The 25,800-nt window shown below is 44.0% G+C and overlaps 1 protein-coding gene across 1 annotated transcript in view; it reads right to left on the bottom strand.

Annotated features, from left to right (window-relative positions):
• The window catches only part of lcor (ligand dependent nuclear receptor corepressor), a gene marked incomplete at both ends in the record, with an annotated part of 103,351 nt that extends 82,983 nt beyond the window's left edge, over window positions 1-20,368 (bottom strand). Inside the window, one exon of the mRNA XM_083936470.1 lies at window positions 20,272-20,368. Coding sequence (XP_083792596.1) covers window positions 20,272-20,368 — 97 coding nt within the window. The remainder of the gene's footprint in view (window positions 1-20,271) is intronic.
• Window positions 20,369-25,800: the final 5,432 nt, after the last annotated feature.

Raw genomic sequence — 25,800 nt, 5'->3', positions numbered from 1 at the left:
TGCTTCTACGGTGCTTCTACGGGGACAGTAAAATATTCATGCGAGAACAAACGATATACGAGGGCGTCATCCAACTGTGATAGAGCAGGACAGGAAACGTATGCGTCTGTGCACACCTACACATGTGAGCAGCCATGAGAGCAGCAGGCGGTCTGCAGGAAAAATAAACTAGGTGAGTGACAGTCTGCGGGTTTGTAGACAAAGAAACAGAAATGGCCCTGACAGGTGGGAGTTAAGGTGGGCTGTAGGCGGTGCATAAGAAATGCTCGAGTCTGAGAGAGAAAATGTGCATCCCAGCGTCACTGAAGCACACAGGATGCCATTTACCGTTCAGTCAATCTAATGTCAACCTGAACCAGAGCTGTTTCTTCGACTTCATTTTCTATGTCGATATCGTAAATGCCTCTAATACTGCTTAAATCCTCGTATCGGTTTCAGCCTCTGCACTTATCCAATCAGCGTAATAATCTAACCACACAAAAAAATCTACTTTAAAGTAGTTTATTCCTTCTTTTGCTTCTCTTTCCTTTGATTTGATTATGTAAAGCACTTTGAATTAACTTGTTGTTGAAAGGTGCTACACAAACACATTTGCCTTGCTTTTTTCTGTTCTATGGGATTCCTTCTCTGAATGCATTTGTTCATGTTTTACAAAAGGTTTTAAACTGAGCAAGGCTTTAAGACAGGGGTGTCAAACTCAGGCACGTGGGCCAAATACCTCTTGAATTGAAAAGAAAATTGTGGCTGCACTTCTTAAACAACATCGGATGGAGGTCTTGGCACCTGCTAGTTGTCTAAAAACACATGAAAACACCACAAAAACGTGGAAAAAATGACTATAAATGACGCAAAACACCACAAAAACGTGATAAAATTAACAAAAAAGGATGAAAACACCACAAAAACATGAAAAAAATTACGAAAAATGGATGAAAACACCACAAAAATGTGAAAAAATTACTAAAAACAGACACAAAACACCACAAAATGTGAAAAAACGACTAAATAAAGATGAAAACAACACAAAAACACGAAAAAATTACTAAAAATGGATGAAAACACCACAAAAACGTGAAAAAAAATACTAAAAAACAGACACAAAACACCACAAAATGTGAAAAAAAATACTAAAAACTGATGAAAACACCACAAAAACGTGACAAAATTACTAAAAAAACAGCTCGAAACACCACAAAAGAATCAAACATAAGAAACACCACGACAAGAACAAGGACCTGCACTGGAAAGGTTCAACGTTACACATCTGGAGAGAAGGGAACACATGCACATTTGCAGTCTTTCTTTTTTATTTATTTTTTTTAGTAAATATTGAGTTTGGCCCCCAACTTTGTCCCAGTTTTTAAACTTGTCCCACTGTGACTTAGAGTTTGACACCGCTGCTGTAAGACAACAGTCATATCACGTCCCTACAGAGTGAGCAGCATAGAATATTCTTATTCAACGCACTGGTATCAGATTGTGGTAACCCGGGGGCAATAATGCACGCACACTTTCAATGTAGTTCTGTGTACTTTACTGAAACTCTGGTGTAGCCAGCCATCCATGTGTACAAGCGGGGAGCAACCACAATAACAGTCCCACAGGGTGCAAAAACCCGACACAAAGGTTCCGGGGTGCAAACCTCTAATAAAGTACTGACACACCTTTAAGACTATAACAAGATTGGTGCTCGTTTCAGCCGAGCACAACAATAGTATTGGGAGATCTCTGATGCATTGTGCACATTTTTAGAGGTAAGAGATAATTCATCTTGTCGAGGATGCAGGGTGATACTTTTGTAATTGTCAACAAATCCCAAAAACAGCAAAAACAATAGTGAACGGATCCGTCTAACAAGGTGCAACTGTTGCACAACTGTTGCACTGGCTGATGTTCCACTTAATCCCCATGAACACACACACGCACACACACACACACACACACACACACACACACACACACACACACACACACACACGCACACACGCACACATACACACCGCCCACACACACACACACACACACGCACACACGCACACACACACATAATTGTAGATTGTAGAAACACATACACATATAGGCTGCGCACACAAACACACACACAGACACACACACACACAGACACACACACACACACACACACACACACACACACACACACACACACACACACACACACACACACACACACACACACACACACACACACACACACACACACACACCGCCCTGCTGCCACAAAAACTCAAACGTGTATTGATCCACTGCTGAAAATAGTCCCAAACAAATGCAGTATTTCATCTTGTTTGTTCGATTAAAACAAACTACAGTGACCGGCTGTTTTTGGGGATAACTAAGACTTTAAAAACATAAAAAATATATATTCTTTAAAGATTTAAGATTAGGGGCTTGGGGCTACGTCACACAGAAAGGAAAAGGGAAGTCAGGGCATCTTGAGAGCATTGCATTGTTAGTTTTGGTCCTTTAACAGCAAATTAGAATTGGAAATTAAGTATAAATAAAAGTATATAATAACACCAGTTTACTTAACCTTTAAATAATCAAGTGTTTCCTCCACACGGGCCACGAAGATTTAACTTCTGTCCTGCTTGAAACTGCCGTCAGCCCTTCACTTCCTCCTCTCGCACATAACCAAAACATCTCACGTCCCTGCGTCTTTGACTATTTTTTACGATGCCGGTTGTTTTATAATCTACGTTATTTCATGCGGGGTTGGTGTGTTCATCTACTGCCGGCTGTACGGCGCCGTTTTCTCCTCCTCGGGGCTGTGAACAAGTCGGTTTTCTGATTAAAAACACTCACACTATTATTTTTAAGCTGGAATCACACGAGAAAGAATCGACCGCTCATTGGCTGCCATGAATCACCTACAGTGGCCCACGGGGGACAACAGACGCACTCGTGTGTGTCGACACCACTAATAACATATGAGCGAGGTGGAAAACAAAACAGGAAGGAGGTTTTTTGGTCTTTTTTTGTGTGTTTTTACACATCAGGGGCATTTTATTCCCATTTATTTCTAATTACTTGGTTGTTTTGTGAATTTTAAAAGGCTTTTTTCCCCCTTGAGCCGCCGTAAACGTCTGACCCCCGCTCACCAAACTGTCAGCTTTCATGTGATTCCTTAATTCTTGATAGTGATTTCTGTTTTTATACTTAACCCTCGTTTATTATCATAAAAAAATAAATCCTAAAAGCCACCGCACGCTGCTTGTAGAGGCCACGAAACAACACGATACTAAAGCTGCTGCGTTCCTCAGATCTTTACCAGCGGGCTATCACGGCGCACATGTAATGTTTCTCTTGAGGATAGCGGATTAATTAAAATCAGACGGTTTATGGGAGTTAAAACTGAGCAACTTTTGCTGATTTCATTTAGATTTTTCCTTTGTAGAACGTGGCTGATACATCGCAGATATGAGCCAGTAATCAGCAAGAAATTAAAGAAATTTAAGGGCTAAAAAAACATCTCATCTCATCCCAATCCTCTCAAATTTCATTAGTGTTATCGGCCCCAAAAATCCACATCCATCCGTGAAGAATCACAGGTTCACACGTCACAAGAAAAGGAAAGTTTTAAGCTTACTCTTAAATACGGGACGGTGTCTGTATCCTGAACAACACTTGGGAGTCGGTTCCACAGGAGAGGAGCTTGGTAGCTGAAGGCTCTGCCTCCATTTCTACTTTTGGAGACTCTAGGAACGACGAGTAGCTCTGCACTCTCAGAGCGCAGCGATCTAGTCGGGTAATACGGTACTATGAACTCTTTGAGGGCGCACTCACACTGTCCTTCCGCACCGCGCCCCGGGCTTTAGGGTACTTGTCCCCCCCTCCAGGCCCGTTTGTACTCACACTACCTGGGCCTCGCGCAAATGCTTCTTGCTGCCTATACGTCATCACGCCGTAACACGTCACACGCATTGATGACGTCATCACGATGCGTCGCTTTGTTTACAGATCTTTCCGTAGACCTCGGAGCTTTTGTGCGTCTTGTCGACTGTTTTTGAATCTTTTCATCGACCAAATCTGCAGTAAACACTCCACCTCCGCATCACACCAACGTGAACCTTTCACCGCCATTGTTGTTGTTGTTAAATGTCCGCGCATGGTCCCTCCTTCTTTTTTCTATGTCCGAACAGGCGCACATACATGACGTCAGAACCGTCGTAGGCTTCATGCTCGTACACGTGCGCACGCTCGTGCTCGTACACGTGCAAACGTGCTTTACAAAAGCCCGCCTCTCTCAGACGGGCCGTGGACAGCCCGCTGTCTGCAGTTATGCACGGAGCGGGTGCACTCACACTGCTCAAACACACTAGGGCAACATCCCTCAAACGTGGAGAAAGATCCATCCATTCCCCGTACGAGCCGCTTCTGCCCGGACTATTGTTTTGTGTGTAACAGTGATAAGGAGGTCAGTCTTCCTCGAGTGGTGTGAGTGAGTCAGACCCCAACACAACCTGCAGCTTTAGAAAGCGTCACAGGAGACGATCCTCGGTGCTGCTCTTCATACAAAGACTGCTGTGTGTTTTTATCGACGCTGACATCGCCTAACCCCCCTCTGTGGTTATTGTGCTGCTGAATGTGGCGGCGACAGCTCTGAAAACGAGCCCATTGTGGCACCGCGGAGACGACGGTTTCGCTCACAATGTGCAGACAGAAGTTTATTTGGAAAGATCATCAACCACACAGAGTGAAAACAGTAAAGATATTAAACTGTGCAGATGGAAAAAGGCGAAAAATCAAATATACTGACAATGAAATGAAGCTTAAAGCCGGGTTTTTATTCAAGTGTAGCGCAAATGTCAAGCAGAGCTGCAGACAATGTGAATTTGTGTGTTTAATCGATCACCATGCGAATATTAGGTGCTGGTTATTTGAAATGAGAAGTATGTGGCGTCAATTCTCCTGTCACGTGCCATAAAACCACTGCAGAAGAAGAGGGCGCAACTCGATCACGCAGTTTAAAGAGCTCCGGTCAGAAAAAATGACGGATTTAGGACGTTTGTAATTGTTTCACGTATTAATGTAAGGAAGTTTACTGCCTCCTCATCGCTCCGCATAGATCTGATGTTTTCAGTCGGACGCTAGTTTTCATCTCATCAGTGAACTTTGAAGTTATAAGCTTCATCTCATCTCATCTCATCTTCAGCCTCTTATCCGGGGTCGGGTCTCGGGGGCAGCAGCTTTAGCAGGGCACCCCAAACTTCCCTTTCCCGGGCCACATTAACCAGCTCTAACTGGGGGATCCTGAGGCGTTCCCAGGCCAGTGTGGAGATCTAATCTCTCCACCTGGTCCTGGGTCTTCCCCGAGGCCTCCTCCCAGCTGGACGTGCCTGGAACACCTCCCTAGGGAGGCGCCCAGGGTTCATCCTTACCAGATGATCCTGAACCACCTCAACTGGCTCCTTTCAACGCAAAGGAGCAGCGGCTCTACTCCGAGTTCCTCACGGATGCTGAACTTCTCCCCCTCTCGCTCTCTCTCTCTAAGGGAGACTCCAGCCCCCCTCCTGAGGAAACACATTTCGGCCGCTTGTACCCGCGACACACGTAGTAATAAGCTTCATGGACATCATTATTCCTTCACCAAGTTGGTTTTACTTGCACTTTGTTGCATTTGGCTTTTATCCGTACGCCAACTTAAATTCTGACTTTTCCAATCTGAGGTGTGATTATCCGACACGTCCTCGTACTTTTTGTGCAAATCAAGGTTCATTGATGACTCTAAATCGCCCGTAGGTGTGAATGGTTGTCTGTCTCTGTGCGTCTCTATGTGCCCTGTGATAGACTGGAGTCCTGTCCAGGGTGGACCCCGCCTCACGCCCGATGTCAGCTGGGATCGGCTCCAGCCCCCCTGCGACCCCGACCCCGGGATAAGCGGTTGAAGATGAATGAATGAAAGGAAGTTTAAACAAAATGTTTCCCTTTTTTTGCTGCTTTTTTGAGAAAGAAATCTTGCACATATATCCCGTAATTGTCTGTTTTTATATTTCCTTTGTACTGATATGTGTCATTAACACAGAATATTGACAATGATCAAGTAATGACAGCTGGCACCGAACGTCTGGACAGAGTCGTAATCCTGTTAACCTATTTTTTGATGACATAGCTCTTCATTTACATCATAATTTGAATCAATTATCTTATTATTGCAAAGGCGTATTTACACCTTAATTTTGTTTGAATAAATGTTTTGAAATGTGTGAATTCATCCAGATAAGATATTGTTATACTGTATATCAGATTTTAATACTAATCTTAAATTAATCTAAGTGTTTTCCTATGTAAATCTGTATTTTGGGTTAAGAGGGGGCTAATTTACTTCCAGAAAACGCTTTTTCTTTCATTCATGTACAAATGAATGTCTTCAAAAACACACAAAGGATCTGCTGAAAACAAAATGACCTTTAATTGTTGAATTTCAAGTGTTTCTCTCCGCGAGGCAGCGGCAAGCAGAGGGTTTACCTGCGTGTTACCCCGTGTGCTTCATCTCATGTCCAAGGCCAAATCATAATGAAGTCCTATTCAGTCTTTGAATTGCAAATAATTGCCCATTGTTTCCGTGTCATTTGTTGTGCAAACCTCATCCGTCATGTGTCCTCGCAGGGTTTGTTTTATAAAAGCAGCATACCTTCCAAAACACTCCCTCCTCTCACCCTGCCCCTCCGCCTCGCTCTATTGTTCCGACTCGCCCATCTGGCTCTCTCTTTGAGGGAACTACATTTCCTAGGGTGCACCTGTTGGCAACCGCCGCAGCAGTGTCCTGGCACGCTGCCATTCCCAGTGGGTGCAGAGTCTTTAAACAAACATGCCCGGATTAAACCCCATCAACACATACATGTATGCCCACACCTCAAAGGTCTGCTCAGCCACGACAGATGAGCTAATCCAGAGGCCGGATGTAGGGCTTTACACGCCGTTTGCTGTTTTAACTTCAAATGTGACGTTAACTGTACCATGGGGAATTGAATGTGTTGATATAAATCGTTATATTTGGCAGGAATGGTCATTATGTGTGTCTCAGTTACGTTTAGGAAGGTCAACTATTAATACACAAGCAATGTGACCCCTGACATTTGTTATTCTGCTTTATTTTGGTGACATCATTGGCGATGAACATGCTGTTTGGACTTCTGTGGATCCTTTTCTCTACCTTTTTGTATATGAGGAGTTCTTTTCCAAAACGCTATAAATCCATTTTAATAGTTTTCAGGAAAATTACATTTTTTACCCAGACCCACACATTTGGTTAATATTCAATGTATCTTGTCAGAATGGTTTATTGGCTCAGTCTGAACATGTTGAACGGACGGACGAAACAAAAAACTTTCCCGCTTCAGAGCGCCGCCATGTTGGATCGCATAGAACGCTCACTGAGTTCTGATTGGTCGAGAGGACGTATCGCATTTAGGCTAAAAATAGGTTTGGCGCTGTCGCGGTTTGGAAAGGAACTGCATCTTGAGACCATTTTAAACAAGGAAATATAGACTCGTTTTTTTTTTATTTGGCTTTTATCTCGTTTTGGAAAAGAGCTCTTCATATATATATATATTAATATATGAAGAGCTCTTCATTTACTCCAAACAAACTGCCTTGTTGTGTCTGCGGTAGGGCTGCAACAAGGAACTATATTCATCATCGATTCATCTTATTTCCTTATTTCTCCATAAAATGTCAGAAACTAGAAGAGCACGTCTTTTTGGTATTTTCATTCATTCATTCATTTATCTTCAACCTCTTGTCCCTGTCGGGGGTCACGGGGGGGCTGGAGCCGATCCCAGCTGACATCGGGCGTGAGGCGGGGTCCACCCTGGAGAGGACGCCATCACTGGTATTTTAATTCATTTAAATCCTCAGCAGATGACTGATACTGAACATGATGTGTATGTATGTTTTATTCTTTATTTTCTCAGAGTTCTCATCTTGCGTTGTTTGACAATGTTACACATGGTTTGGAGTTCGACGGCACCATGCCTGGTTTCAGGAATAATAAAGCCGTTTTAAATTCATCTCTAGCAGGGGACCCCAAACTTCCCTTTCCCGGGCCACATTAACCAGCTCTAACTGGGGGATCCTGAGGCGTTCCCAGGCCAGTGTGGAGATCTAATCTCTCCACCTGGTCCTGGGTCTTCCCCGAGGCCTCCTCCCAGCTGGACGTGCCTGGAACACCTCCCTAGGGAGGCGCCCAGGGTTCATCCTTACCAGATGATCCTGAACCACCTCAACTGGCTCCTTTCAACACAAAGGAGCAGCGGCTCTACTCCGAATTCCTCACGGATGCTGAACTTTAAATTCATATAAAACTTAATTCAATACATTGCACACATTCCTTTATTTAAGTTATTAGTTTCAGAAAGCAGCCCCTTTTCATAATCACCTCAGTGCACGGTCCACGTAGAATTTATTTCTATTTTCATTCGAGCTGAAAAAGTCAATTTATCGGTATCCATGTTGGATTTTTCCCCAAAAATCAGTACGAGCCTCAAGAATCCCGTATTGTATCGTTCTAGAAACTAGTGGGAAAATGCAACATGTCACATTACCCTAATAGTCACTGCACCTTCAAAGGTCCTGTTTTGTCTGACGGTCCAAAGATATTCAGTACAATCGATTATCAAAAGCGTTAATGATCATTTTTCTGTCCATAAACTCATCAGTTAACCGACTAATCCTTGCAGCTGTAGCCTGTATGTCGTGTCTTTACGACTACATAATAATAAACGTATTATTCTCAAACGGAGATGAAGTTCACTCAGTTTACTTTTAATGTAGAACATGAATACCACTGCGCATGCCGAACCACCGATAGGGAAAACAATGCACATGGGGAGTGATTACACCTAAAGAAATAGATCCTTTTAAAACACTCCACTGTAAACACCAGTTTGTTGTAATTCTACTGTTTATATCACTCAGGGAACAACATGACAGACATTTATTCACCCTACCAAAGTTGCTGATTCTTATGTCTTTCTCTAATGATTCGCAGCAGTTGCCTGCGGTCTGTCCCTTTAACTCCGAACCATGACAGCTTAACACTGCTTAACCGACTGCTCAGCTCCATTATTATCCCATTAGCCGGTTCCTCTTGCTCAGGAATACCGAGGTGCTACTTAGCATTAATTAATTGTTAATGACGGTCTGAATGACACACACTTTTATTCCCATTCTGTTAATACTGAATTCTCAGGGAGGCGCGGAGATTTCAGGCTTCACTCATTAGAATAATAAGGCTTTTCCCCGAGCGTAATCCTCATTACTAACCACCGAGTCTCACGCAGCTCTCTGAAGAAGTGAAGAACGAAATGTGTGCACTTTCCAAAAGTGTCCCCACAAAGATAGAAGTACACACACACACACGCGCACGCACAAAGGTTCCTCCGTGCCACTGAGCAAATACTCTGAAAAGCTAATTTCTCAAATATGACCTTGCACACAAAAGAAGCTACTATGGAAGAATAAGAAGGAGTTCACTAAAAGGCGGGTCCAAGTAAACATTCCATGAGTGTGTGTGTGTGTGTGTGTGTGTGTGTGTGTGTGTGTGTGTGTGTGTGTGTGTGTGTGTTTGTGTGTGTGTGTGTGTAGTCCAAACATAAACTCCACATCGTGCATGAGCCCACATGGCGTCAGTGTCCAAAGAACTGTACTAAGGAGGTCAGGTAGCTCACATAACAAAAGGATCTCTCTCTCTCTCTCTCCCACACACACACACACACACGCACGCACACACACACAAACACGCACACACACAGGAACGCTTACATAAATTTTGGCGCAGAAGCTGTGTATACAGTTTAGTTTAAGGAAATGGAGGACTTTGGTCGTTGGTGAGACGACCAAAGGGAAGAGAGAGAGAGAGAGAGAGAGAGAGAGAGAGAGAGAGAGAGAGAGAGAGAGAGAGAGAGAGAGAGAGAGAGAGAGAGAGAGAGAGAGAGAGAGAGAGAGAGAGAGAGAGAGAGAAGAAGCTTATTTGGCAAAATCTTCAGGGAGATTTGTGATTTCTCTTCTCCAAAGCGTCAAAAAAATCATATGCACCATTCAAAATGTTATACATCTGCATAAATGTTCTGTATATTGATTCATAGCCACGTTGCTTATTTATGTTTTATGTTATTTTGTACACTAATGTTCAGAGAGTGCACAAACTAAGAAACTAGAACGAGAATGAAAGAAAATGCACCTGGCATCGACTCCCACACAGCTACAGAACAGATATTAGGAGAAGAACAAAGGAAAAGACGCAAACATAAAAAGAGAAATCAGGTTCCAACGACACACAAAGACGTGTTTCTGTGGACGTACGCAATTTAACAACATCACGGACAAAAGAGGACTGCGGTTATGAATCCGTGCTACTGCTTCACTGACAGAAGTCAGATATCAAAACTGATAAGCACTGCATCATCTTTATGTTTTTATGTATTTATCAGATGAGTATCAGCCTCTGTGAGATCAATTCAAGGAGATTATTTTATCATTTATTACCGTGACAGTATCCATCGAGATATGGTAACATCCTGCAGAACAATAACAACACCGGGTCACGTGTGCATTATAAAGGTGGGTGTCAAAGTATAATTACACAAACACAAACCAGGTTAAAGGCCACGGGAGCAAACGGCATCTTTGGGTTTTTACCTTTTACTAATAATGGTCAAACAGAACAACTATGAGCTCTTATAGGTATGAATCATTTATTTTACCCTGGATCCTTGGATGTCTGACTGCAAGTCATGGGGGCTTTTTATTGCTGTCTATTAATGCGCGGACTATTTTCTGATCAATCAGTTCAGGCTATAAAATGTCAATGAACAGCAAAGAAAAACTGCTTTTTGAGCCCAAATCCCCCAAAATACTCCATTTATTTTTATGGAACAACTAGCCAGTTGAGGTGGTTCGGGCACATTTGGGTCGATTTAATTATTGGACTAAGTTTAAGGAGTTTACTCATGGTTTGGATGATGATCTTCGACATGCACAGTGGTTTCAAAATCTTTGACGACAGATGAAATGAAAGGTAGGGAATGAGTCCTTACCCCGAGTGAAGGAGTTCAAGGACCTCGGGATCATGTTCACGAGTGAGGGGACGATGGAGCGTGAGTTTGGCCGGAGAATCGGAGCAGCGGGGGCGGTGTTGCAGTCGCTCTACAGCACCGTTGTGACGAAAAGAGAGCTGAGGAAGGCAAAGCTCTCGATCTACAGGTCAATCTTGGTTCCTACCCTCACCTGTGGTCATGAAAGCTGGGTCATGACTGAAGGAACTAGATCGCGGGTACAAGCGGCCGAAATGTGTTTTCTCAGGAGGGGGGCTGGAGTCTCCCTTAGAGAGAGGGGGAGAAGTTCAGCATCCGTGAGGAACTCGGAGTAGAGCCGCTGCTCCTTTGCGTTGAAAGGAGCCAGTTGAGGTGGTTCAGGATCATCTGGTAAGGATGAACCCTGGGCGCCTCCCTAGGGAGGTGTTCCAGGCACGTCCAGCTGGGAGGAGGCCTCGGGGAAGACCCATGACCAGGTGGAGAGATTAGATCTCCACACTGGCCTGGGAACGCCTCAGGATCCCCCAGTTAGAGCTGGTTAATGTGGCCCGGGAAAGGGAAGTTTGGGGTCCCCTGCTAAAGCTGCTGCCCCCGTGACCCGACCCCGGATAATCGTTTTTTATGGAAGACTAAGAAACACAACAAACACTGACATTTGAGAAGCTGAAACACTTATTGTGGTTCTTTAAAAAAGGACTAATTTCCCCTTGATGGACTCACTAGTTGATGAATTAACAGAGTCGCCTCCAAGTGAAACCAACTGAAGCCGAGGATTGTGTTAAATCCAGGTTAATGACGGCTAATGATCTCATGGGCGGACCAGTTTCATCTCCACTTTAACACCAAACTTTTTTGGCCTCTCGTACGGTTTCAAGACTCGCGTGCGCTTCTCTTGAAGTCGCTCCAACGCTCAATGCCAATAATTCAAAGATACCCATCAGTTACACCGCAAAAGTCCCAGGGGAGGAAGAACTGCATAACACGGGCAAATGAAACAGGATCCAACAAAGACTTAGCTTTGCATTAAAGAATAACAGCAACCGTTTTTTAGGAAGTCAGCTGCCGTCCTCCTCTCCTGAGACTCCAAACCAGTTTGTTATTTTAAAGCTGTCACACTCGGCTTCTTTGACACGTCGAATAAAAAAAAGGGTTTTTTTGTGAAACATTTGACTGTTTTCTCACAAGCTACAAACAAAAACACGATGAAATGTTTTACTCATCAGGAACAGATTCAGGTTTGGCGGATACAGGGCGCCTACAGCTCAAGGTCAGTTCAATTCAAGACTTTTTAAGAGTTTTTTTTGATGCCACCTGGAAGGAAATTTAAGACCAATTTCACAATAAACAAAAGCATTTGCACTGCGCGTCCCGGCTGCAACCACAGGACTGTTTTGTTGGCTCCGCTATCGTGATGTCACGGCGAGAGGCATTTGGTAAAATATATGTTTAAAAAACGAAATGTTACCAATTATAAAGCACACCAAACTACGACACGGTCACTGAGATGGAGAGAATGTAATAATAATATATAATTGGAAGCATCTAATTTGATATTTTATCACAACTGGAATCAAAAGCAATCAGATAAGTGCTCACCAGCCATTTTGGAGATTGTGTAACGACATGGATTCACATTACAAACGCATCTTTTGAAATCCTCAAAGCAAGTTCAGTCCAAAGCGACTGGACTTGGTTATTTGTCTAGGAAGACGTTTCACCTCTCATCCAAGAGGCTTCATCAGTTCATGTACGCATCTGACCAGGCTGGGACTGGACCAGGACCAGGACCAGGACCAGGCTGGGACTGGAACAGAACCAGGACCAGGACCAGGACCAGGACGAGGACCAGGCTGGGACTGGTCCAACTAACTGGTGTGAGATCCAGGTATTTAACCTCTCACAAGGCCGATGATGTCACTGAAACCCTTTGTGCTCCAAGTGCCAACGACCGTCGTTAGAGTCTTTTGGAAATGCACAAATGTACCGTACAACCCTTCTGGGGGGAGGTTCACTCAGTTCTCTGTGAGTGTGTGTTGGGATGTGTGATTTCTACATCTTGTCCTGTTCTGTACCTCGGTCCTTTGGATGGATCGGTGCATAATGGAGACCAATATCTGATCAGGATTCTTCTGCTGGCCGGGATGAAGACCATTACTAAAAACTGGCTCAGGACTGACCCTCCCAGTAACAAACAATGGATGTCAATTATCTCCTCTCATCTCATCTTCAGCCTCTTATCCGGGGTCGGGTCTCGGGGGCAGCAGCTTTAGCAGGGGACCCCAAACTTCCCTTTCCCGGGCCACATTAACCAGCTCTAACTGGGGGATCCTGAGGCGTTATTATGAGATTTGAGCCTAATCACGTCAGAAAAGAAAAATTAAAGTCCCATTTCCCATGTTTTAACATTTTTAAAACCCTTTAAAGTGTAATTTAACATATTTTAATAACAATTCATGTATTAGATTGATTAATTCAATGCCTTTTGAGACTTTTTGAGGATCCGCGGGAGCCCTGGGACGAACAGCGACGATTTGAATCCTTCTGGCAGTTCGGATAAAGGCGCGTTAGTGTGTTTGAATGTGAGGCGGGATGGCTCTGGAAAAGAGCACAGTGCTCAGTGGACGTTTTCTGGATACATAAAAAGGTCCACACACACACACACACACACACATGCACACACACACACACACACACACCTTCTGTCGACATTGTCAGTGCCAGTGGTGTATTTTGCTTTTCCACAGATTGCAGTCAACCACCCCCTCTCCCCCTCCGCCCCAAAGAGAGCAGCCCTCCTCCCACGGGGCTCCTGGTTGGCAAGGATCGGCCCCTGAGATAGCTCCACACACACACACACACACACACACACATTACTGTCGAAGGAGGTGTGTGTGTGTGTGCATTTGTAATGAAGAGGGTGCTCAGAGATTTACAGTGTTGGCACCAGGTCTAGTCAAATGGGTGGATCGCTGCCACTCTCCCCAGCAGCTCCCGATAGATGTGCCATGTTTTGTTTTCCTTTTCAAAAAAAAAGCCCATGAAAAGAATTAGCAAGATGAGAAAGTGGCAGGCAGATCTCTCGGGGCGTCCATCTGTCCATTACTGAAATAAAAGCCGTCCGCTTAGAGGGAGGAGGGGGGAGGGAGGAGGGGGGAGAGGGACGGAGGGATTTTGTTGACTCGATAAGACGAGGATTTGACTCCTGAGTACAGCGGGTAATCGAGGGACTCGGTGGATACAGAAATAAATCAGGGAGATCTTGCTCACTTTATGACACACTAAACCCAAAATGGATGATGTGACACGTGGAGACGCGAAGGTGAGGTAGAGGAGAGGCGTGCTGTTTTTATAGACGTTTAAAGCCTCCCGCAGAATCAGCAGCTCTTTGGTTAATTAGAAGTCGACAAAAAGGAAATAAACCCGAAAAACCTGCAGCGCGAGAGACCGACACGTCTGATCATGTGACAGCGATGATGGATAATGAATCGATTGGTGTATCAACAGAATATTGATGAGCAACCATTCTGATAAATCCGTTTTTTAGCGTCTCTGATCTCAGCGTGGATATTTATGTATTTATGTCCTTATTCTTCGATATCTTTGGGTCAAAATTGTGTCAAAAGTATCAAATCTGAAGAAAAAATGCAGATCTAAAATTAGATTTTCACCCCAAAGGTTGCACAGGGGACATGGGAAGAGAGAGAGAGAGAGGTTTGTGTTTGTGCAGGTTGTTAATAACAAGAAAATATATAACATCTCATCTCATCTCGTCGCATCTTCAGCCTCTTATCCGGGGTCGGGTCTCGGGGGCAGCAGCTTTAGCAGGGGACCCCAAACTTCCCTTTCCCGGGCCACATTAACCAGCTCTAACTGGGGGATCCTGAGGCGTTCCCAGGCCAGTGCGGAGATCTAATCTCTCCACCTGGTCCTGGATCTTCCCAGAGGCCTTGTCAACTATTAAACTAATGAACTATTCTGATAATTGAATCATGGGTTTGAGTCATTATTAAAAAAAATAAAGGGTTTATTTCCTCCTCTGTGACAGTAAACAGAAGGTCTCTGAGTCGTGGGCAAAACGAGACATTCAAGGACGTCGTTTTGGGTTTTGGGAAACACTGATCCACGTTTTTTTCAACATATTTTGGCACTTTACGACCCAAAACAGCTCATCCTTAATCCTCCTGTTGCCCTCAAATTTGACTAACACCATTTATTCTTGGGGTCAATTTGACCGTAGCAGTTTAAACATCTGGAAAATGATCATAATCAATGTGTGACTCAAGTGAAGTCGGGTACTTTATGTTTTTATTTAACAAAATGAAAAATATCACTGATGTTAAACTGCATGGAGGGATTTCTGTGTGTGTGTTTTAAAGTAAGTCTGTTATTTTAAGTGCTATTTTGTGTTTTTTGTAACATCTGGAATGAAAGTAACGTCCGTTATCAAGGACAGCAGCATGAATTTGACCTCATATAATATTTGAATTGTAAAATAAACAATAATAATAATGATTAAATCATCCAGATGATCAAACTGACCCAAAGGAACACCGATGACACAAGTACATGTACGATAAGAACAATAAAAAAATATATATAATCATGATAATTTTAGGTTTTTTATGAGTTTTCCCCATAAAATGAGGAAAAGTCATAAATATAAAGTAAAAAAACAAAGAAAGACATCATTATTTAGAGATGTTAAACATTAAATGGGGTCAAATTGACCCTGAGGAGAACAGGAGGGTTAAGGGAAAGCTATGGCAAAACCCATTTCTATCCTCTCATTGGACATTATCGCACCTCCCCAGCCTGTTGGATGAGTCGAAGAGCCCAAAATCTTTTTTACCAGTGGTCGAATAAGTCACCGGATAATCACTGTAGCGAGAACTTCGCTCACCGTAAAACCCACCTCCACAATGAGCTCAGCCAGTGGCTCCGTCACTGTGCTGGGAGAAGTTAAAAAGCAATCTGCAACTCAGACTCACACCTCTCTCTCTCTCTCTCTCTCTCTCTCTTTCACACACACACACACACACACACACGCAGTCTGTCTCTCTCCTGCACTGCCACAACCTTTCAGGAATCAAATTAGCTGCGCTCTCTTCCCCCAGAATACGTGCCAAAGGAATCAGCAGCCCGGCTTTAATTGCTACCGACTAATAATCTTCACCTTTCTTTGGCACATGTGGCCCTACTTTATAAGTATCAGTGCAGCACACGGCGGCGTGATGAGGCTGCATCCCTTCACTTCAGACTAGGATTTGGGAACCTGATCACTGCTGAAATAACAAAGCTGTTAAAAGAAAAAGATCAAATCGAGAGTTTTTTAAGTTTTTAACCTCGTGCATTTTTCCAATTCCCCCCCAAAAAAATCTCTTTAATGAGCTGAAACTACTCGTCTGGTCATTGAGTTTCCTTTTTAGGCCAAACATCCGCTCCGTTACGCTCCTTTACTGTAAGGACGTACTGGTTTTGTTGGAGGAAAGTACTCAAGTACATTTACTCACGTACTGGACTTAGAGTAAGTACAATTTTGAGGGACTAGTTCTTCATGTGAGTATTTATTTCTGATGCTTTTTTTATACTTTGTACTGCTCTACATTCATCTGACAGCTTCAGATTCTTTGCAGATTCAGATTATTAATGAGAAATTGCTGAAAAATGATGTAATATTAAAGATTAAAACTACAGGGTTAGCACTGTCGCCTCACAGCGAGAAGGTTCCAGGTTCGCATCCCAGCTGGGGCCCTTCTGTGTGGAGTTTGCATGTTCTCCCCGTGTCTGCGTGGGTTTCCTCCGGGTTCTCCGGTTTCCTCCCACAGTCCAAAGACGTGCAGGTGTTCGGTTCATTGATGACTCTAAATCACCCGTAGGTGTGAATGGTTGTCTGTCTCTGTTCGTCTCTATGTGTCCTGTGATAGACTGGTGTCCTGTCCAGGGTGGACCCCGCCTCACGCCCGATGTCAGCTGGGATCGGCTTCAGCCCCCCCGCGACCCCGACCCCGGGATAAGCGGTTGAAGATGAATGAATGAATGAATGAAAAAACTACACTTTTAACACCTTTACCAGCTGCAACATTAAAGTGACAAACACTTATAACAACGTTTCAGTCATATGATTCTGAAACGGGTCATTCTGCACGACAGTAACTTTACTTTTGGTACTAAAAGTATATTTTGATGCTCCTTCTTTTACCATATGATTTTGAATGCAGCGTAGCATTGTTGAACACTGCCGCTGCTTCTATGATAAAACATTCAGCTCTAAGAATGTTCGAACAAATGCACAGATTTGCTCAAATTGCTCAAAATAAATCCAATTAAAGTTAAAACTCACTGAGCCTGCAACTCTCTGGTTTCAACTCTTTGATTTCCACTTTTGGAAACACGTTCTTCGGCTGGTCAGAAGACAAATCTCATGATGTTCCAGTTTCTCACACTCTCCGAGGCAATTAGCCTTCAAACACACAAACATGTCAGACTTCAATCTGACTGCTGATAACCACGGCCGCCGCGCTCGGCCCTAAAACTCGTCACGCATAGCGAACCAATGAACGTCAACAGCCAGAAATGAAGAAATATGCTGAACTAACACAGAGCCTATATATCTGCACACACACACACGCGCGCACACACACACACACACACACACACACACACACACACACACACACACACACACACACACACACACACACACACACACACACACACACACACACACACACACACACACACACACACACACACACACACACACACACACACACACACACACACACACACACACACACACACACACACACACACACACACACACACACACACACGCATCCAACTGTGAGTCCATTCTTCTGCTTTGTGGTACTTGTATCCCCTGTGGTATCATTGTGAAACATAGATTCAATGTGCATAATAGTGAGCTTACAGTATGTTTATCATGCTTATTGTGTCTCTATTGACGTTGGTATCATTATAGTGTTCCTATAGGGACGTGCAGCCTCACTCAGATACCTGAATTACATCCGTCCAGTGTGTGTTTTTATAGATTTACGTGTATCTCTTTTTCATGATGACTGCAACATATGGAGCTGGGCAATATGGCCAAATGTTCTGTTCCCATATATGTATATATAAGTATATATATATATATATATATATATATATATATATATATATATATTCTCATTTTATGAAGAACTTCAGTGCAAACTGAACAAAACGTGCCAGGGTCAGAATGTAAACCTGCGTCCAAATGGCGTAAAAATTGCTGCAACCACATTAAGCGATTGTTTTTCCGACATTACCATAGAAACGATGCACGATAAACACTTTTTTATCGATAATCGGCATCGTCACATCGTCCAGCGCTACTGCCACCCTCCAAAATGTGTTAACGCCACCCTTTGCTGCTTTGAACTCACACCCTGTGACCCACTAAAAGCATTAAAACTGCACTAATTAGACTCCAAACGAAGGCAGGAGCAGGGCACAGAGCAGGCGCTGCTATCTTTATCAACATAAGGAACTAGAAAATAGGTTAGAGCTCATTTCTGTGGAGTAAAAAAAAAGCACATTTTGGTGTACCATAATAATCTCAATGAAAAAATCCCACACATCAACTGATGGAGTGAGCCAAATGGAGAAAAGGGGCTTTTGTTTACACTGCTGATTGATTCCCCTCGGCTTTATGCTGGAGGTCAGAGATTACACAACCTCTTAATTTGACACTACATCCCTTCATTAGGAGGGTTTCTTTACTAAAAAGCCCGCTCGGAATCAGGCCATGCGGGTTATTAAGGAAAGCGCTCGGGTGGGTAAGTAGGTGACAGTTCAACGCGCAACATCTGGACCACAGAAGTGCATCCTAAAACAAGCGGAGCCGCAACACCCCGACTCTGCGGTGCTTTTTATACCTTTATAGCACCGATAAAAGCCAGATTACAGAGCCCGGGCGCAGAGCCGAGGAAACCCGGGGAGGTTAGGAGATCAGAGGCGAAGAGTGGATGATAATCTTGCCATAATATCGGCATAGGTCGGTGTATCCGGATTACACTGAGCTAATGAAATACACTAGAAATGGAAGAGGAGGAGGTGGTTGGCGGTGGAGGTGGAGGTGTGTGTGTGTGTGTGTGGGGGGGGGGGTGTATGGATGAGAAAATCCAAAATAAAAGCGAGCTGGTGAGAAAAGCAGGGAGAGGTCAAGAACTGGCTCTTCATCTCTCTTTTTGTTTTTTAGGCAGACAAAGACGGACACACACACACACACGCGCGCGTCACGGCCGCTGCGGGGCCACGGAGACGCGGTGCTGTCATAAACATTTAAAATCACAAATATGTCTTAATGCCAAACCGCTCCGGACCCAAAAAAGCTCAACCGCAGAGTTGATCCGCCGCGTCCGGGAGCGGCGTTTCAACAAGTACCGATCCCGGTTTGAAGGCGAGCACTGAGGCATTTCTCCCTGCTGTCGACCCCCCTCCCACCACCACCACCACCCCCCCACCGCCTTTACCTTCCGCCTAAAATACAAAATTATTCCCACTGACATTTCCCCCAATGCAGCAATGCGCGCTCCCAAAAGCCGATTTCCAGGGAAGTAGATGGGGGGAGGGAGGGGGGGTCATGTTTGGAGATTGAGAGCGCGCACAGCCCTCCCTCCCTCCCTCCTTCCTTCCCCACCACCACCACCAAAAACTCAGCCCCGGCGGCGCGCACGCGGGCACGGGCCGGCCTATAGCTGGGGAGCCGATTGGCTGAGGCGCAGCTCCATCTGCACACGTGACGTGCCCTGCTTACAATAAATAAACAGCTCTGGAATAATATATAAATAAACCCCCGTGTCTCCAAAAAAAACCACCGACTCTCTGATCCAAACAACACCCGGCGGCCGAACAGGTCACAAACACACAGCGTGCAGGTGACAAACACCTGCCGACGCGCCTGTCACGAGCCCGAAAACTTGGGAGCTGAATTTTTTTTTTTTTTTTTGGACACGTCCGGTGGGAGGCAGGCGGCGCCAGGCAACAGCCGTGCGTAACAGAAAAATGACAGCTTCATGTAGAGCCTATAGGTTCCTCCAAGTGGACATTACAGCCGCGGTTCTCTGCTCTACCCTCCCCAAAAAACAAAAAACAAACACACAGTTACCGGCACCCTCCGACCGCGCCGGACCGCGACACACACACTCACACACACAATGCCAAGCGAGCTTACCTACACAGTGAATGAGTTTGTGCCTCCAAGAGTCAAGTTCCTGCCGAAAGCCGCGCCTCTCTACCGTGCATTGCTGCCTTTTGCACAGACTCGCCATTTTCTGTCGGCCCCTCCCGTGGGCGCGCACATACTGCTGGGTGCTTCCCTGCGCGCACGTCACCGGTGGTTTTTATTCTAGGGCTGGGTGGAGTGAGATATGAGGGGGACGGGGCTGCAGCATCCCCCTTTCTATAGCGCTCGTTTGTCCCACCCACCGAGAGCGCCCCCCCTCCTCCTCCTCCTCCCCCCTCCACCCCTCCACCCCTCCCAGCATCTCCGCGCGAGGATGTGCTGTCATTGGTCGTTTAATGGGATGTTTGTCTGTTTTAATGTTGTATAGGGAGTACAGCACATGGCGCCTGTGCTCCAAATTTGCCATGGCTTAGAGCTATGTGTGTCAAAGGGCGCGGGTGTGCCGGGGATTTAAAAATGCGCATAAAGACACTGCATTGTTGAAATTAACAGATATGTTTCAGTGCGGCTCCAAAGAGGTAGTAAATAAAACTGAAGCCTGGGTTTTTTAAAAGCCCATATTTATATTAACACATACAAAGAGGCATTGTTATCAAAAATATCATTTTAGCAGCCCGCAGCTCTTTGACGGGACTGAAAAAACAGACTCCCGTCGTCCCTGTGAGGCTCTCAGTGAGCCACCAAAGAGTCCATTTAATAAAACTGATATTCACGCTGACTAATATTCTTATTTGGCCAATTCGAGGATTACTACAAGTTCCCTTATAACGGATTATGTTGCATTCCCTTTCTGACTGCTCAACAATTTGTCAACGCAGGATTTATCATAACTCACATTTCTCCAAACTGTGTCCAGGATTTTAGAAATATGAGTGTCACGAGTTAGAGCCATTTAGTAAGTTAGTGTCATTGTTTGAATCTGTTGTAGTTCATTTCTTATATTTTCTGCAAGATTCATGTGAATTGAACGCTTCTTTCAACATGACGTGCTTAAAAAAACTGTTTAATCTGACTTTAACTGTGGGATGAACATGGGAAATAAGAAAAGGACACACCTGTAAGCGTGGATGGATTACTGGACAGGTGTACCAGACAAAGGCCCAGGGGCCCATGCAGCCAGGGGCCCATGCAGCCAGGGACTCTGACTAAGAAAATGTTGCTAAAAACAAAACACAAAATGATCACAAAGAGATGCTAAATGAAATATAAACAAAACAACAAAATTTGAACACAAAGAGAAAAAAAAAATGACTGTATCGATGCAAAACGACCAGGAAGAGATGCTATATGACTTAAAATAAACACAAAACAACCACACAAAAAATTAGTCTTAATATAACCAAAAACAGATGCAGAACACCACAAAAAGATGCAAAATGACTAAAAATAGATGCAAAACCAGCACAAAAAGATGCAAAATGACTTTAAATAGATGCAAAACCACCACAAAAAGATGCAAAATGACTAAAAATAGATGCGAAACCACCATAAAAAATGCTAAATGTCTAAAATAGATGCAAAACAATCACAAGAAGATGCAAAATGTCTAAAATAGATGCAGAACCGGGGGGTAGTCATGCCTGTAGGTGATACCATTTTGTTTTCCAACACTGTCACAGAAATACCGACTTCTAATTGACCTAAAAAGTTTGTAAAGTGTTTGTAATCTCCTCCAAATTACATACAACAGGCATAATGCATATTTCATATATTTAAATATTTGATTAAAACATTTTTTTCATATGAAGAAGAACATTTCACGCACCACTGCACTGACAACAGCATTTACTGTGTGAAAGTTACAAAACAGCACAGAACACCATCAACACCATAGACAAGCTCTTTAAACGCTGCTCAGGGATCCATTCAAGTTTAATCAGCAAATGAGTCAATAAGCAAAAGCGTCACATGTTTAGTTTCTTTACAACGATGATGTTATGGAACTGTTGTCTTTTATGATGTGACTTTTGGGCAAAGACATGTGAGAGAATTCAATCAGTCGACTTTTAGTTGTTTTGTAGTAATTTTGTTTCTCTTTGTGCTCATTTAACATCCATTTTTGATCGTTTTGCATCTTTTTTGTGGTGGTTTTGCATCTAATTTTAGTCATTTTGCATCTTTTTGTGGTGGTTTTGCATCTATTTTTAGTCATTTTGCATCTTTTTGTGGTGGTTCTGCATCTAATTTTAGACATTTTGTATCTTTCTGTGGTGGTTTTGCATCTATTTTTAGTCATTTTAGTAATTTTGCATCTTTCTGTGTAGGAACAAAACCCCCAAATTCAAAGAGTCGACTTTTAGTTGATTTGTAGTCAATTTGCTTTTCTTTGTTCTCATTTTACATCCATTTTTGATTGTTTTGCATCTATTTGTAGTCATTTTGCATCTTTTTGTGGTGGTTTTGCATCTATTTTTAGACATTTCGTGTCTTTTTGTGGTGGTTTTGCATCTATTTTTAGTCATTTTGCATTTTTTGTGGTGGTTTTGCATCTATTTTTAGTCATTTTGTATCTTTTTGTGGTGGTTTTGCATCTATTTCTAGACATTTTGCATCTTTTTGTGATGGTTTTGCATCTATTGTAGACATTTTGCATCATTTTGAGTTGTTTTGCATCTATTTAAGACATTTTACATTTCTATATAGCCTTTATGTTTCTCTCTGTGGTCATTTTACATCTATTTTTAATCATTTTGTATGTCTTTGTCATCATTTTCTGTCTCTATGTCATTGTTTTGTGTGTATTTCCAGTCATTTTTGCATCCCTACAGTCATTGTTTTGTCTCTTTGTGGTCATTTTGGTAATTTTGTGTTTTTTCCAGCAACATTTGGAGTCAGGGCCCCTGAATTTATGGTCCCTTTGGGCACGTGCCTGTTTGGCCATTCAGTAATCCACCCGTGCTTCTCCCTCTGCTTTGTTATTTAATATAGCCTAAAGGTTTCTGCACTGTGGATAACACCGGGGCCCAACAATGCCAATAAATCCAGCACTTTATCGCTCCGTCCACGAACACATTTAGAGCCTACGTTTTATTTTCTACGAATATTTTTAAAGAACCAAACGAAGAGCTGCGGCTTCCTATCAGAAATTTGAATTGCGCCGTTATAGCCTAAAGTACATCATCTTAAAAGGCTGGGTGAAGAAGTAGCTCGATTAATGGGGTATTGATAAAAGATGAATAATGTGTTTAACCAGCCACGTTCACCAGCGAGTTCAATGCCGGCTTATTAATAATAATAATCAGAATTAGTCAAATCCCCTGAGAAACAGAACCAGGGCGTTGGAGACTTGTTTCATTTGGGTCACCTTGATTCTTCTTTTCTCCCTCTCAGCTTTTTAGTGAATTAAAGTCTCATTGGCTGTGAATCCACATCACCTCATTAACACGCTCCCACCGCCCCGCTGCAGCTGTTTGGGCGCACATGGGGCAAACACTAAATCAAGTAACAAAAGTCGCCAAAACAGCAGTCTAATCACCAAATTGAAGCATGAAATGACACGGTGTCGTTAGGAAGGGAGCTCGCTGCCGTTTTATAACCCTACAGAGACGCCGGGCAGCGCATAACAGTAAAGGAAGGCAAGGGCAAACGCTTTAACGCAGGAGCACTCCGGCTAATTAAGTCGTTGAACCCGTTGCCCTCGACAAAGATGTCTCCCGCGGAAGGGTTGGGCAGCGGGGCGGAAGGGAGGGGAGAGCAGCCAATGAGGGGACGTCTTGAGTCGAGGTGGAGGACAGGCAGCCAATCAGAGCGCGGCGCCTTGCGGATACGCTGAGGCAAGCTCGCGCCGGGGAACTGACAGGCTAACGGAAAAGGCGAAATTGTCAACGGAGAGTAGCGGAAATCCTCCAACCGCCGCGTTGTTTTCCGTGATGTAGAGAGAGAAAGGACGGTCTTTAATTAAAAAAACAGGTAACACCGTTCATGTTATTTCTCCCAGCGTGTGTGTGTGTGTGAGAGAGAGAGTGTGTGTGTGTGTGTGTGTGTGTGTGTGTGTGTGTGTGAGACAGCGTCATGCCGGCAGGATGAGAGGGATTAGGGCGCCGTTACTGTGGCAACATTAGATGGAGGGATACACACTCCTCCTCCCGCGCGCCTGATGGCATTTGGGCAATTATTCAGCCTAATAAACGGGCCCCGGATGTGTGTTTTAGTCCCCAAATGTCTCTCTCGGTGCTCCTGTCGGCGGCAGTTTGTCCGTAAACCTCATTTTGAGAAACAATAAAGAGGAAGAACCACAGGACACAGAGCTGACAAAGGATTTGAGCAAAAACGGGGGATTTAAAGTGTCAAACGGCGACAGTGAACACGGACAGGAGACAAATAAGACAACAAACAAACAACAAAACACCTCTGTTGTTGATGCTGTCATAAAGACCTTTTCAAAGATGTAAACAAACATTTTAAACGTGTCCTAGTTTATTTCCTGTAGCAGTGAATGTGAATGTTAGCTGACAGGAAGTTAACAAGGACCAAGGCTGTTGCCTAGCAATGGAATTTCGTTGCTGCTAAACTGCACGCTGCGTATTGTTGTATATTGTATAAACCTGCGTTTAACCACAATGTCCGTTGCACTCTGTCACACTTAGTTATTGTTTGATTTATTTTATTTTATTTTTGTTTTTATGCTTATTGTTACTCTGATCCTTTCCCACCTTTGTGTTGAAACTGTTCATTCATTTCATCTTCAACCGCTTATCCCGGGTTCGGGGTCGCAGGGGGGCTGGTGCTGATCCCAGCTGACATCGGGCGTGAGGCGGGGTCCACCCTGGACAGGACGCCAGTCTATCACAGGACACATAGAGACGAACAGAGACAGACAACCATTCACACCTACGGGTGATTTCGTAGAGCCATCAATGAACCCAACACGTGCACGTCTAAACTGTTGCACAATAATTTCCCTCGGGATAAATAAAGCTTCTTGAATCTTGAATCTTGAATCTTAAGATTTTACTTGACGTCCTTTCAAAATAGGATTTCCGGGTCCAAGTCGCTCCGAGCCTCGTATTTCTACAACGCCGCAGTGGCGTGAACAGATCTGAGTTTTTGTCATTTGACCTTATAGATGAAAAAGGCGTCTAACTGAGGAATGAGGTGATCGTACTTGTTCACGTGTTCGGCCGTTGTCGTCTGTTTTGTTTCAACGGCGGGTTTGAAAGGGCGTCACGTCAGACTGAACAGCGGGATATGAAGGGCCCATCATGGCCGGGGGGCACAGACAGGCGAGGGGGCACGAAGTGAATAGTATTTTAATGCTAGGCCCTGTTACAAAAGTATGTGGACACCCTGTTCACATGCCAGGAGATTCACTGGTGTGAGCAATGTCGCCTCACAGCAATAGGGTTCCTGGTTCGAATCCGGGCTGGGGCCCTTCTGTGTGGAGTTTGCATGTTCTCCCCGTGTCTGCGTTGGTTTCTTTTTTTGTGTGTTGTCGTGTGTGTGTGTCAGAATGTCAAAGCTACAGGTGATGAGCTCTGGGTCTCCATGATGTTTTTTGTGTGTGTGCCAGCAGGACCC

Source organism: Echiichthys vipera, assembly GCF_963691815.1.
Source record: "Echiichthys vipera genome assembly, chromosome: 2".
Lineage (NCBI taxonomy): Eukaryota > Metazoa > Chordata > Actinopteri > Perciformes > Trachinidae > Echiichthys > Echiichthys vipera.
Note: the sequence above shows the minus strand (reverse complement) of the source record. Positions and strands in the feature narration are given on the sequence as shown.